At 34.7% G+C, this 16,500-nt stretch overlaps 1 protein-coding gene across 1 annotated transcript in view; it reads left to right on the top strand.

The window, feature by feature from the left end:
• LOC149801708 (E3 ubiquitin-protein ligase arih1-like) overlaps positions 1-16,500 on the top strand; it is a 119,834-nt gene that overhangs the window by 66,625 nt on the left and 36,709 nt on the right. The window contains exons 10-11 of the mRNA XM_089955988.1: positions 8,875-8,969; positions 12,039-12,153. Of these exons, the coding sequence (XP_089812114.1) occupies positions 8,875-8,969; positions 12,039-12,153 (210 nt within the window). The remainder of the gene's footprint in view (positions 1-8,874; positions 8,970-12,038; positions 12,154-16,500) is intronic.

Below are 16,500 nucleotides of genomic sequence, written 5' to 3'. Positions count from 1 at the left end.
TGCACACAGTGGATTATGGGGAGGTAAAAAGAAAGATCAAAGAGGGAAAATGGTTGAAAAATGGATAACTGAGAACAATCTGGTCATCTTAAATGATGGGTCGAACACTAGATTAAACCCTGAGGATGGCACTCTCTCAGCCATAGACCTAACCATCACTACCCCAAAATTGGCTCAGATCATAAATTGGTGGGTGGATCAGGAAGATACGTTAGGAAGTGACCATTTTCCCATCACAATCAATATTCAAACAAAAACTCAACACATTCCAAACGAAACCCCACCCAAATGGAGGTACCAACAGGCAGACTGGGACCAATTCCAATTATTACTAGCTAGAGTAAATCCAGATAACTTAGAAAGCCCAAGTATTGACATGTATTATGATAACATAACAGACACAATTATAGAAGCAGCTAACCGATGCATACCAAAGGCAACTAATATCCAAAATAAAAACCCTATACCATGGTGGACTAAACAGTGCACTATAGCACATAAAGACAAAAAAAGGGCCTTAAATAAATATAAATGCACCAAAAATTCTATCTACTTCCAGCAATATAAAGATAAAGAAAAAGCACTAAAACAAACTATAAAAACTGCTAACATTAATCTATGGCAAACCTTTTGCTCTAAACTGAGTCTAAAATCAAACTCAAAACAAATATGGGACAAGATAAAAGCCATAAAAGGGAAAGCAACTACCTCAGCCCCAAAAATTAAAAATGCCATAACAAATAAAGATAAGGCAGACCTCCTAGCGAAGCATTTTTTAACATGAGTAGCAACAATAATCACACCAGAAACTTTCAAGAACACAAAAAACTAATGGAGGGAACCCAACCTCAAATGTTTCAAGACCAAGGAACAAAAGAATCTCACCTAAATAGCGACATCACAGTACATGAATGGAAGATAGCCCTACGATCCAAAAACGAAACATCCCCTAGTAAGGATCAGTTAGGTTACATTATCTACAAAAAACTACCTATCAATATAACAATAGCCATAATCAAACTCTTTAATAGGATATGGGATAAAGGCCAACTACCCACCAAATGGAAACAGGCCATAGTAATACCAATCCCCAAGCTAGGTAAAGATCCCAACAAAATAAATTCGTACCGACCCATCTCTCTTACAAACAATATTTGCAAAATAATGGAGACAATAATCGCAAATAGGTTAAAACACCACCTAGAAACCAATAAACTACTCTCCATAAATCAGTGTGGCTTTCGGAACAAACGGTCCACCACTGACCAACTTCTCAGATTGGAAACAGACATCAAACTTGTTTTCAATGCACGTAGAAAAACCGATCGCAATCTCATAGCGTTTTTTTTAGACCTAGAAAAAGCGTTCGACCTAGTATGGACCAATGGACTAATGGCCAAATTAAACCAATTTGGAATAACTGGACACTTGTTCAACTGGATTGGCGATTTCCTCACAGGCCGGAAGATTACCACAAGAATAGGCAACACCCATTCAGAAGAATTTTCACTTGAAAATGGAACACCGCAAGGCAGTGTAATAAGTCCCTTACTATTTAACCTAATGGTAAACGACCTTGACCTCAATGCAGCCTCTGCAAAAATAAACTTGTCACAATTTGCAGATGATAGTGGCATATGGAGGAATGGAAATCCTGCCAATAACACAGTAGTTAAAGAAATGCAGCAGAGCCTAGACAACATAGGGAGATGGGCGGACAAATGGGGTTTCAAAATATCTCATGAAAAAACTGTGGCAATCATATTCACCCCCAAATGAAATAACAACCTAGTCTATCCAAACTTCTATATACAACATCAATTAATCAAATACGTAACAGTAGTAAAATTCCTAGGAATGTTCTTTGACAACTACCTCACATGGAATCAGCACATTGAACAACTCACCTGGAATTGTAACAAAGATCTCAATTTACTCAGGAACATCACAGGGACTGACTGGGGATCCAACCAGGAAACCCTCCTCACGATATATAAAAGCCTAATTAGATCAAAACTGGATTATGGTTGCCAAGCATATAACTCGGCTAAGCAACCTGTACTACAAAAACTTGACACTATCCAGAGAAAAGCCTTACTATTATGCACAGGAACACTCCCCTCAACATCATTAGAAGAACTACAAACACTAACAGGAGAACTAGCCTTAAAATTACATAGGCAAGAACTGCTCCTCTGATACTCCATTCGATTAGATACCCATCCAGACAACCATCCCACCAAAATAGCTATAAACAAGTGTAAAGTTGTCTTCAAACCCAAAATCATACCCACCACACGAAGTGGCAAAGTTATCCTTGAACTAAGAGAAAAGATACCTCTTCTAAAAAAACAGGTAACAAACAATACAGACCAGAACAAATCACCATGGTTACAAAAACCACCAAGGATTAACATTGAAGCTACCAAATTAGGCAATAAAGAAGGACAAGAAAACTTACTAAAACCTGTACTGGTAAACGAAATCAACCAAAAATACCCGGACTATGTTAAAATATATACCAATGGATCAAAAACAAACAACCCACCAAGAACAGCAGCAGCAATAGTCATCCCTGAATTCAATATACAAATGGGATCCAGATTACCTGACTATTGCTCCATTTACACCACTGAATTCTGGGCTATACTTGAATCACTACAATGGATCAAAGATAACCAAATACCTAAAGCATTCATTATAAGCGATAATCAAATCGATCCAAAATCACAATACACACTCTAGGGAACAATTCCTCGACAGAGCATGTCAATTAATCGACGATATCACCACAGCACATGAATTAGTCGAGCTCATGTGGATACCGTTGCACATTGGAATCTCTGGCAATGAAACAGCAGACAAAGTTGCAAAAACCAAACTAGGAGATCAAAACACTATCAAGCTTAACTATAGCTCTACAGAAGCAATAAGCTTCGCACAAACATATATAGACCAAACATGGCAAGATTTTTGGAACTCCTTCACAAAAGGTAAAAAGCACCATGAAACCCCAAAAAACGTAGATAGGAACATACAGCTACCTAAGGGTACCTATTTAGAACAGAAAACCATAAACAGGATTATAACTGGAAAAACTAAACTAGCAAGCAGTTTTGGAAGGTTTATAGGACCCAAACCAGCAACCATTACCTGCTTTAACTGCCACGCCACCGAAGATCTACACCACATATTCAATATATGCCCAAAATATCAACCCGCTCGGAAAATATTTATCAAAAACCAAAAAGAGATTGGATCACCACACACATACCCAGAGTTACTTATGGACTCTAATAAAAATAAACAATCAGCATATAAAAATATAAATCAATTCATAGACTCAGCAGGACTTAGGAACAAAATATAATTACTATCCCCACAAAACCAAAAGACCCAGTAACTAGCTAAATAAATTTAGAAGCCACCACATAAAAACCCATAACATATCATTCAATTTTATAAAAGTATTAATAAATAATTCACTTACGAAGCACCTTTAAAAAACTAAGGAAACCGCAAAATCGGATGTCCTAGATGTCCTTAACGAACTGAGTAATCAGCTAGGACTCCGGTCTCTTGCTAAATAAAGTATAAATAACATTCAATCTCTAAAAACATTAATTAATAAATAACTTAAAGAGGTAATATCTAAAAACTTATAAATAACATAACGTAGGAAACACACCCTAAACACCTCGACTAGTAATACCATAATAACCTTGAAAATCTCTCTTCATACATGATTTCTACTAAGAACCTCTATAAACAGCATAGAACATCCTTTTAGAACATTTTGAAGAAGAAAAAAAAAAAATCAAAAAAAAAAAAAAAAAAAAAACAATTGCAAGAAACACCAGGCAAATGCAACAAGAAACCAGCGATGTAAAGCAAGCAGGACCATTCCCGAGCTCTCCTTCCCACTAATGACAGCCAACCATTCAACTGTAGGGACCTTTATTGACCCACAGATTGAGGCCAAACTATCAGGGTTCCTTGAATCCATAAAAGCCTTGGGGAGGTGGCACCATCCCCTTCCCCAGGAACAACTAGCAGGCTGCGGTGCAGTCAGAAAAAAGTGGCACATGCACAATTGTGCACACGCCACTATAATTAAACTCAACAACAACAGATCAGCTTGAAGATCAGCATTGCAGCTCTTGTGGTATTAATTCAGTCTAGACCATGTTGCACAAGTAACTCCACATGGGTTAATCAATGGGGCAGTTAAATTGGCATCATGTAGGTCACAGTAACATTTTTGCTATTACCTCTAGCATGATGTGTGTCAAAACTTAAAAAAGAAAAATCAAGTAGAGAGTGATTATTGGTGTTAAAGTGTGTTTAAATATTAGAGGAAAACTGAGGATCTCTATAATTTTTTATATGAAAGCAACGACTATTCATTCTCTTAGAAACTTGTTGAAGTGTTTGCCGAACATATTGCATGCTACATTTTTTACAGGTTATCAAATAAATCACATCAGTTGGTATGCAGTTAGTGTTATCATATAGAGAAGATACCTGTTTTGTATTAGCACTACTGAAAGAAGTACTTTTTCTTATGTTTGCACATTGAGAGCACCGGTGTCTGTTACATTTAGATGGCAAAAATTGTCTTTATTTATTTTCTGTCTGTTTAGTTTTAATTAGAAAATCTTGCAAATTCTTGAGTCTTCTATAAGCGAGAATTGCTTTATTTTTGTAAAGTTATTTTATGCTGGTTTTATTTGATAAATTTAGGACACTATAATATTTATTAATTATACAATCTATATTAGTTAATGAAGAATTATATTGTATTGTGAAAGGAATTATATTTTTCTCTATTTTATATTCTGCTGTGTTTAAGCCTTATGTTGAGTAAGATTACGGGCTTTGTTCAGCACAGAATAAATTATATGTGTAGGATAATTTCTATTTTAGAAATGTGTTTGTAATTTATTCAACAAATTTTGTAATTGACAATCATCTGAAATAATGTGTCGGTATCTTTTAGCCTGGCTATATGGTATACCATTTTTACATTACATGGGATGACATGAAGAATATTCTACATATTGGTGGATATTAGTTTCCTTTATATGAATATTTGTAGAGATAGTGTTATCAATAATTTTTATTACATTTACATCTAAAAATGAAACATGCGTATTAGATGCAGTATAAGTAAATTTCATCATCAGGTGAAAATGATTTAGGCGATCATTAATTTTTTTCAGTTCTTCAGTTGAATAGTTCCAGATCATAAATATGTCATCTAAAAATCAGAATCAAACAGATGGATTAAACTTTTCGTTTTGAGGAAAATCCTTTCTAATTTACCCATGAAAAGGGAAGCGTATGAAGGAGCCATAGGACTACCCATTGCCATAGCCATTATTTGGATGTAATTCGTATTATTAAATTGAAAATAATTATTTTTCAAGATAAGTTTTATTGTTTTATAAATATCTTCACTAGAGAGTGTGCTATTATTAGGATTGTTATCAAGAAAATATTTACACGCTTCAATACCATCTGCATGTGGAATGTTGGTATATGGTGATGTTACATCTAATGATACCAGGATTGAGTTATCAGATAGCTGTGGGAGAAGCATGAATGTGAAACTATTTGCACAGAATTTTTGGTACTCATGTTGTATTTTTTAAATCCCAATTTAGATGTTTTCTAAAATTTTGATGTCATCAGTGCCAAGAAAATTTTCTGATGCACTCTGTTTATGATCTCAATGATATGGTTGTCCATGTGCACTATATCATTTCCTGCATGTTTACTGTTGGCTCACAACTTTATCCACAACACTAATTCTGCTGGACTTTTGTCACTTAGACGATAGAACCTTTCATTTTTATAACAAAGTTACCACTGCTATGTTTAATGCCAGTCCATGCTTTATTTTTGCAGATTGTTATTTTTCCTCCAAATTTCCAAAAATAAAAATATCAAGAGCATTTCTCACATATGTGCCTTCCATAACAAGTTTCTTAGCGAAGAAATTGAGAACATTCTGCTTTTCTGAAGAATTTTTTTTTATTGTGTAGCATAGTTGTTTTGTCCAAGGATATTGTTGATCAGTCTAAGCCTTATTGAGTTTTTCAAGTGTAATATGTGCTTGCATAATACATTGTTGTAATCTTTCTCATTTGAGTTTGCAAGTTCTGAGGTCATTATGAGACCACCAGACACTTCTGTCATCACTTTCTCAAAACTTTCTTATTCGGGTTCAGATGATGGTGCATTTGATAAGCACAGAGTGTTGTTCACTTCATCTGATTAGTTCTTTCAACACTTCAGATTACTCTTGTGATATCTACCTTGTTTTTTTTTTCTGTTTGGTATTTAGCGGCAAAAATCAATTTGCTACAACTGCATCATTAATTTTTTTATCTTGAATTTGCTTATCATGTTTTTTATTTGTAAATTGCCTTGATTATTGTTCTAACTAACAGAAATACTGAAGAACCATCTGTTGTTTGCAAAGAAGAATTTGACAGGCAAGGGCAAAAAGAATGCTTTACAATGACTGAGCCACTTGGTATGGCTGTCATAAAGGTCACAAATCTGGCCACATCCACAGACAGCACCATTGTGGTCAACAATGATTATGCTGATAAACATTCCATGGCATGAGTTTTTTTTGTTTAACTATTGTTCATTCTTGTTTTACAAATGCTAATATGTTTTTGGTGTTGAAAATTTTGGACTGCAAAATGTTTACATTAAGTCAGATTGCTCTTGAATTATCTATGCCAGGTTTACTGTCGCTAAAGTGCATCACAATGACTGGCAACATGTACATGAATTCCCAAAAAATCACAAATGTAGCTACACACAATAGGCATACAAACGCAGCTAACAAAAATTATGCAGACACAAATTCTGATGTGCAAGTTCTGGTAACTATAAACTACTCACAGGAGTTTCCAAATGCAAATATCCTTTCTGCAGGCACTGGATCATCTTCTGTCATTGCACTTGATTTGTAATACGATGACATAAGGACCTGCCAATTTGCTAAACATGGGCGGCACAATGATTGGTGATATGAACATGAATTCCCCAAAATTACAAGTAATGATGCAGATACATAAGAACATATCCATGACAACACTAGTGGTAAATTTGGACCTGTCAGATAGCAGTTGAATTTGCCAGCTACTGCAGATAATAGTAACATCAGAATCCTGAGTGATATTGCTGTGGAAAATTCTCTGTAATGTTTAGTTCGCAATTAAGAAGATTATTTGTTCATTGGTCCTCTAATGCCACACCCATTATCGTATAAGCACAAGAAGTTTTATAATCAAAATGTGAATTAGACCATATTTGAAGCCACTAACACTGGAGTCAACATGACGTTTGCTCAAATCAAATATCTAGGTGCTCCTGCAAATACCTAAAATGCCACAACAAAATTATAAATTGATCCCAAGCAAGTAAGAAATAATGCTGGCTTTATTCCACTGATAACAAACAACATCACTTGCAGAAATGGGGTTTTGGTGACATCATCATTAAACTGTGGTGTTAACTGAAAAGAATGTTATACATTTACTGACCATGTGACCCCACTTAGCTCATTTGGTGAGGAGTTGGCATTTGCTAGTTAATACTCAAAGTTTTTCATTTTGGATACAGTGTTGGAGTCAGAAATTGAATAATATGAAGTGTTCCAAAAATTCTGTAATGACAAAGTTTAAGATGCACTTGGAAAACAGAGATGATAGTAAATGATCTCATTAAGAAGTTGTTATTGGAGATTGTTGATGTCATGATAGTAAGTGATCTCATTAAGAAGTTGTTATCAGAGATTGTTGATGTCATGATGGTAAATGATCTCATTAAGAAGGTGTAATCGGAGATTGTTGATGTCATGATAGTAAATGATCTCATTAAGAAGTTGTAATCAGAGATTGTTGATGGCATTATAGTAAATGATCTCATTAAGAAGTTGTAATCAGAGATTGTTGATGTCATGATAGTAAATGATCTCATTAAGAAGTTGTAATTGGAGATTGTTGATGTCATTATTGCATCCAAACAAATCATGTGCAGTATCTTTAACATGCCAGATGATGCTAAAGAATGTGAAGGGGACCACAAATGCAAAAACCGCCATTCCAGAAAGAAAATTTTTAAAGACAACTGACAGCTACCTAGTAAGATTATAAATCGCAAATTTTATGAAGCGGCCCAGTTTTGCATTTTGGCTATATAAACACGATTTTGAAAGTGATGTCATTGCCTGACAAGATAGTTACTGATAATCCACAGACTGAACTAGAACAACTGAATTGTTGTTTAAACGAAAACAGATCCTCATAGTCCTGGATGGAAGGACATATCATCATGCAGTGTTCACTGAAATACTTCTTGTGATGTCTAGTTGTTCATAAATGAAAATGGTATCATCTAATATGACTGCCACAAAAGATCATCTTGAAAATCATATCGACATTGTGTTTTCACCAAAAAACCTCTTTTGATGTCTAGCTGGTAATAAATAGTTCCAGTCGGATATAGAATATGACCATCCATCTTGCCAAGTTGACACCCAGTATGTTTACCATAGTACTTATTTCGAAAATCTTGATTTTGCTGATGAATATCAATGATTGTTTCAACGCTGCAGCTAAAAGAAAGAAATGGTCCTGGAAATCCTTTGCAGACAATACAGTGTAGATACATCTGAGGTACTATATTGTTCCCTTTATATTTTAAGAAGTAAACTTTCAGTCAGCACTATTTAGCCAGGATTAAGTTTAAATGTCATAAAAACACTATACAAATATATATACATACATGCCATTTAGACGGTTCATAGTGGATGTGACTACAATGTACATGTATGTCTTGTTAATATTTCAGTGTAATAGTCTATTACGTTTCTGTCCAGCACTTGACTGTAGCCATGCCATTCAAGATACCAAGCCAATAACGTCAAGGTGTGGACATACTTTCTGGTGAGTGAACTACCTCCTCCTAAGCTGTTATTAATTGTTGTGAGTCTTTTCATCTTTGAAAAGGATACAGTCTTTGCTTTATATTTATAGAAGAACTCCTAACGTTAAAAATAATATCACAGTATCAGCCAAATTATGATAATTTGAAGACACATATTCCTTGATAATCCAAGTACAGCCATTGTTTTGATGTGGGGTTTCTCTTTGGCCTGAGATTCCAAGTCACTGACACAGCAAATTTATGACTAGGAAGCATTATTAGGATACAGTAAAATAGGTAAAACAAGCATGATGTAAAGTTTGGGAGGTAGTTTACATAAGGTATTCTTCTAATGCTATGACATAAGGCAGCTTAGTGATTTACGTAAATCATAGAATTGTATGTATGTAATATCATCTAGGTTGTCATATTTCTCACTTTTATGGTAGGCACTTGACATTTTGATCGTTCATTATAACTCACCCGGCTGTAAAATCAAATGATTTCATGATACCACTCATCCTTGTTTTTTGGTGTTGTGTTTTTGTTTTTATAGAACTTATTAAAACTCAATTCTGTGCCAGATTTAACTGCATTTGGGAAGTGCTGTCGTAGTATGAACAGTTTTCAAAATACAGTGTGACCACACTCCATTATAACACAAATTCATATATAGCATGGTTGTTGTGTGGCTACCAAAATTTCATAAAAGTACACAAAAAAACATATAAAGTTTATTGTCATTTTGGGGAAGAGATCGCGTATGAATAATACAAGATGATCATGGAATGGCTCCTGAAATTTTATATGCATTTTTCTCATACACAATAAATAGTTTTTCTTCTTTAAAGTACGAAAAATAACATGTAAAAAGTTTATTCAGCATGGCTTTGCCAATGTCACAAATTGTGCTTTATTTTCCTTATTGGTGGCAAAATATACTATCTGGTGATTTTTTTATTGTTGACATTGTTGGCAGTTTAAACTTGTACACCTCTCCCTTGATAACTCACGCACAAAAGGTTCACAAACATAGACCACACTATAAGCAAGGGTGTGAGTTACCGAGGGACCTCCAAATATTGAAAAAAAATCTGCTTAGGCTATATACTTTGAGAAAACCGGGGCGGGTGGGGGTAGGGAACTGGGCTGTTTAATGACTGAATCCTCATTTTACAACCGTGTCGATAATAATTGTTAATAATGCACTTTTTCTAATGGTGTTGTTTGTTATTCTGTATAAATAACATTTATTTTCAAAATGTCCAACATGTGGTTCCAATTGGTTTCAACAATCATCAAATGAATGCAAAAACATCTGTGTATTAATGTCCCTGCTTTTGTGTTTTGTTAAATAGTCTGGTTCCTGGAGTGTTATTTAATAGTATACTGCCAAGTTAGGAGTTGGAGTAGCAGGGAACAAGACTAACTTTTGATAAACCAGCAAACAAGATTTCTTTTTCTTTTAAACTAGTGATATTTATTTCGTGACACGATCATCGACACTGAAACTCAAATTTTGTATTGTTCAGTTAGTATACTATTGATGTCATAATTTCATTGGAAGTAATAGTGGAACTTCTTATCATCCTTGAGGATATCTCTAAGTGCCAGTACAGGAATTCTCTGAAACATCGCTTGCCCACACTGGTCTTTATCTGTGAAACCAAGCTCTTTATTTTGCAAAGTATTCATTTTGCTTGGCTGCCTTGCTATCTTTGATCACAGTTATGAAAGAATTGGTTAATTTAAGGTAGTTTAGGTTACATACACAATAACATTTATAATGAGCGTTCAATTGATCAACTGAAGTGAGTTCACCCGACATATGACCAAGGCCGCTAGATTTCAAGTAGGATGGATTCGTGTGCTTTTTAACTTTTCTTTTGTCCCACCTCCTTTATTTGATTCAAAAGACATAATTAACATGATAATACAAAGGAGGCCAGATTTTAATTCAGTGCAAAAATACAACAAATACTTCTGCAAGTCAGTTGTCAAAACATGGTCGGGATTTAATTGGGTTCTCAGAGAAACACATGTAGACATACTGACACATTTTATGCTTAAATACACATTGCATTTATGATGATTACACTTAAGAGGAATTAAAAGATAGAATTAAAACACAAATTTCACTTAATAAAAAGTATTTAATTGGCATTTAAATATTAATGTAGTGACTACACTAGTTGTAAGACACATTTTCATTGATCGAAATTTGAATATCCTTAATTGCTGTGTACTGAGATTGTCGTTTGGAAAGAAAATGTAACCAATTATAGGACTTCTTATTAAAAGTACATAATTTCAAAATGCTGATTAAAATTTCCAGGTCCTACCAACATTTCAGTTAGCCATTTTGATTGTGATTTTCTTCAAGTTTAGTAAATAGAGATCAATTTTTGGGGGGTCATTTTCTGATTTAAAAAAATGGGATTCAAGCCTGACACTTCATTATAAGTGGCTCATGAGTTATCAGGGTGCAAATTATCGAGGGAGTAGTGCATATACAATCAGCTAACTGACCTGGTTACTTATAACACGGTTCAGTCTATAACACGGTTGGGTTCTATGGCTCCTAACTACTGTGTTACTGCAGGGGTCACATTATATGTACCAATTGTTCCAATTTGATAAACATGGTCGCTAATCATTTATTAAAACGTTTAGCAAGAAAAACATTAAACTACTTCTTTCCATCACAATTTGACTAAGATTATCAGGTAATGCTGATATTGGGCTTGATCTGCTTAATTACATCACAGGATGTGGCCTTAAAACTTGCTTATCCAGTTCGCACATGGAGAAGTTGCACATGCCTGTACTATAATATGTGACTGAAAGGCTAATGTCAACCAGATGAAAGAATTCAAGCCCACTTGCAGTTATTTCCTTGTTTTAATTAAAATCTTTCATTTGTGGACACATAGACAAGAAACAAAACTTCAATACTTTGCCATCGTGTTGTAGGAAAGAGTAATTTTAAAGTGATTCACATTTATATAAAAGTGTACAGGTGACTTCTGTTTTGGTTTTTTAAATGCTATGGAAGTCAGTTAATATTATCACTTTCTTGTTGCTTCCAGTTTTGCTTGCGGTGAGAATTGGCATCGCCCTGTCAAATTGGATAGACCGAGTGAAAGGAGGAAAAAATCTGTTGATGATGTTAAAACTTTAAATTGGATGACTACTAACACAAAGGTAACAGACATACTCCAAATAAGTGACTTTTGTTGCTTTTCTTTTCTTTGGGCAAGTCAGTTTACACCACTGTGCTTTTATATGTAAGTCTAATTTAATGGAGCAATATAAACCCATGGTTCTGATTTGCAACACCATTTTATGAGGGATGGTGTCTTAATTACACCATGCTTTTTTAACTCTGCTGGTCATACATCGATATACTGGAAGAGCTTATGTGATGGCCTGTCATCCATTCGTTGGGACAAATTTGTTAGTTTTAGTCGACTGGAATATTATAAACCTTTAAACACACATTCATCCCAATGTTTGGATACATAGTGATGATGGTGCCTCTTGGATAACCAATATGGCAGATAGGGCATCATCTTCAAGATAGTGTTATCAGTTTTCATGTATAAATAGTAGCATCAACAGGAGGCTTCACAAGACTTCGTTTGATGCCTAGTTGATCTTAGATGAAAATGATGTCCATCAGACATGCTCTTCCGTATTCAATGGGACCATCATCATGGTCATGTTGAAACTCTTTTCACTGCTGATTTTGAACAGGTGATCATATTGACTTGGGGTTCTTACTAACAGATATATTATGATGTCTAGCTGGTCCTAAATAAAATTGATATCAAACTGGTAGCCAATATGGCATCCACTGTGGTCATTATGTAAACTGTATCATCAATCCTTCTGAATAGATAGATGATCATATCTTCAAGGAGTTTTCATTGAAAGACTCATAGTGTATACTTGATACTAGCTGAAAATTGTGTTGAGACTTGTCATCATGTCTGCTTTATCTTAAAAGACAATGGTGCCCAACAGACATTCCTTAGACTTCCAATAGGGCTGCCACTCTGGCCATCTTTAAAGTTATAACAACTGATTCTGAATGGATGTTCATAACAACATTGGGTTCTCAACAAAAGACTTCTCATGATATCTGGTTGGTCCATTAGACAGATGGCGCTGATCTGGCATCAGATATTGCAACCATTATGCCATCTTAAAAATCATGTTATCACCAACATGTTTGAATGGATGATCATATCTACATGTGGTTTTCACTTTAAGACAATATCTCTGCTTGGTACTAATTGATAATGGTGCTGATCAGATGTCCAACATAGCTACTTATTCTTGTTATTGCCACTTCTCTGAAATGAATGGATGTAGCTACATGGGGTTATCAACATAAACTTATTACAATATGAAATGGGTCCTACATGAAAATGATGCCAGTCTAACCTGCAATATGGTCAGGATGGTGCCAATGGCTACTCCACAATGTATTTCCTTGCCAACATGGGGTTTTCACAGGATCATAGTTATAGGATATTGTATTAGTGTTTGTATTAAAGTTTTGTCATTACTTTTATAACAAAAGCTCACTGATGAATTTCCCTCAAACTTTGGGTTAATCATTATGAAGGTAAGAGAATTCATTCTCTGATTTGCTTGCTTGCTTCTTTGACCATGGAAAAAAGAAATCCATATCAGATGAAAGATTTATTGGGGATTGTCTCTTAGATTTCCTACAACACCATATATGAATTTGTTCACACCTGTGATGAATCATTTTGAAGGTAAGACCATGTATTTTGTAACATACTCATTTCTTCTCTCTGATCTTGGGAACAGGGTAAAGTCATGGCACATTTGTGTCAAGGTTTTGGTTCAGATTCTTACATTTTCTTAAATTTTTTAATGATAATAATAATAATAATAATAATGATAATAATAATAATGGTTTATTTATAGAGGGTGACTCAATAGTTAAGGACTATTCTCCCTTGAGTCCCTCTTAAGGAGAGTATAACAATACACATTATATGAAGAGAGCAAAAATTACTATTTATTTTAGCATGTTTAGTATTAAAATACTAAATTCCATTATCTATTAGAAACACATACATGCTCACGATATCTCTTCTTAAATTCTCTAATATTTTCAGTAGATTTTACATGCAGTGGAAGCTTGTTCCACAGAACTGTACCAGAGTATTGGAAGCTCATTTTAAATTGCTCTGTTCTTGGATTTGGTGCTAGATGGTTTCCATGTGATATTAATATGATCTCAACTGGTATTGTGTTGAAAAAAGCCTGAATAAGTCTTGAAGATACTCTGGTGCAGTTCCATGTAGACATTTATATAAAAGAAATGCCTTGTGAAAATCTGTCCAGTCATATATTGTGAACCATTTGAGTTCTGTAAATAATGCTTTTGAGGGATGATCAATAGATGCATCTAAATGCCCTAAAAGCTAAGACAAAATGACATGCTAGCTCAGTCTTTTGACTTTGGGGTCAAAGTCACATTTTAGGTAATCAATGTTTTGAATGTGGGTCCAACATAGAGAGTAGGATTTTTTTCTTTTGTTATAATAATGTATGTGTTAGCAGGAACATTTTGAAAATGATGGCAGAGAATTTGGTGTTGACATCAACAATCTTAAGAATTTGTTTCAAAACCTTTAGTTGAAAGTGTTGGAAATTTATACATCGGCAGGTACATAATGGCATATCATGTCTGACCTGTGAAGGTAAGATATAGGGATGATAGTTTCATTGTTGTTGTAAGTATCTTTGTAAAGTTTTACATTTAGCTCAGTTTTTCTGACACTTGTATACGTAGTCATGGAACTTAAAGTATGTGTCTTTCTTAGAGAATACAACTCACCAGAGGCAATCTTTAGTTTTTAGTGACTAATGTTTTTGCTTGCTGATAAAATTTTGTATTAAGCTGAGGCTTCTGACACAGCTGTATATGCAGCCATGAAACTTGATTGGTGTATTCATTTTGGACAGTACTATCACCACGATCAACAGTATGTACAGAGAGTTTCATTTCACACTTTATATTTTTGTCATGTTTTTTTGTAGCATACCACTCTTGGGCAGCCGAGACAAGCAGCAGGGAGGGTGAACAGACCAGTTTTGGAGCAAGTCTTCTTTGAAAATAAAGCTTCATACAAAAAAAATGAAAATACAAGATTAATAACATCAAACTGAAACCTCTAACTGACCTAGATTTTCTCTAATTGGGTTAGATCATTTTGTTACTTTATCTACGTCGCTTGTGTTTTCAAATTTATACGTGTGTTTGTTTACCCCTCTGGACATGTTGGTCATCACCCTCCCTGCTGCTGTAGTGTGTGAGTAATTAAATCATTATTATATCAATAATGCAATCTCACACAGGTAAATTAGCTCGATTAGTGATTTGAATCAATTAAGAAATATCTCTCCATCCGTGATTCTGTCAAGCAACAACTACAGGAGTGTCAGGAGTCTCAGATTGAATTTGCAGAGAGTGCAGAACAATTATTTGAACCTGTTACAAAGGCTACCAAAGGTCGTCTTCCCACGTTGGAGCAAACCGCTAAAGCAACTGGATAAATAGCAGAAAGAACTAAAAACAAAAAAGATTTTGCAAGAGCTTCCAGGTGAAATAGCTCCTGATCAACCCCTTGACAAAGTCAAGGAAGAAATACTTCAAGGTATTGACCAAGCTCATGCTGAAATAGTGATATAAAAGATTGTATACCAGAATCAGAGCAAGCAAGAAAGAGAACTGAAATAACTGATAAATTTACCAAAGAAAGTATTACCATCATAAAAAAAACTTAGTGACACTGGAGAATTATCTTTGTTTGCCGTGTGCAGTTTTGATCAAAGAAAAAGACATTTGAAACCTGAGTACATTAATGATACTGTAAATCGTAATAACTGGTACAAATGGATATTCCACTTACACTACGGAGTTGATTGGGTCTGAAGTAATGGTCCAAGATATGATACAATTATTGATGGAATAAGTAATTATCTTGCACTGTTACAACAATGACAACTACAATTACAACAGCAACAAAACACAAAAGAAACACAGCAACAATTAACAATTAAAAACAGCAAAAACAAACAACACAACAATGACAAAAACAACAATCACAGCAACCAGTCCAAACAACAAATGAGAAAGAAGAATGGCAGGGGGTAGTTCTACCACCGGCTCCACTGGAAGTGGTAATACTAAATGTGGAACTGGTTTTGTTACTCCACATGCTAGCAACATTCTTGCCGATGTTGAATAATTAGAAATTCTGTTTGGTGGAAAACAAGCTGGTAATAATTCCCCAGAAATCACCAATGAAGCAGCTGATATTTGTCAATGATTATTTAAAGGCAGTATCATGGACATTACTGTTTATCGGTCCCTCATTGATGAAATCACCGATGATCACCACAGTGATTAAGGGTATGCAATTAGATCAGTGACAAGAAAATAAGATGATCATACATAATGCTCAACGTGAACCTGTAATGGTCAGGGTGATAAATTCTTGACTA

This window comes from Sinohyriopsis cumingii, chromosome 4 (assembly GCF_028554795.1).
Source record: "Sinohyriopsis cumingii isolate HCF-2022 chromosome 4, ASM2855479v2, whole genome shotgun sequence".
NCBI classification, from domain to species: Eukaryota; Metazoa; Mollusca; class Bivalvia; order Unionida; family Unionidae; genus Sinohyriopsis; species Sinohyriopsis cumingii.
Note: the sequence above shows the minus strand (reverse complement) of the source record. Positions and strands in the feature narration are given on the sequence as shown.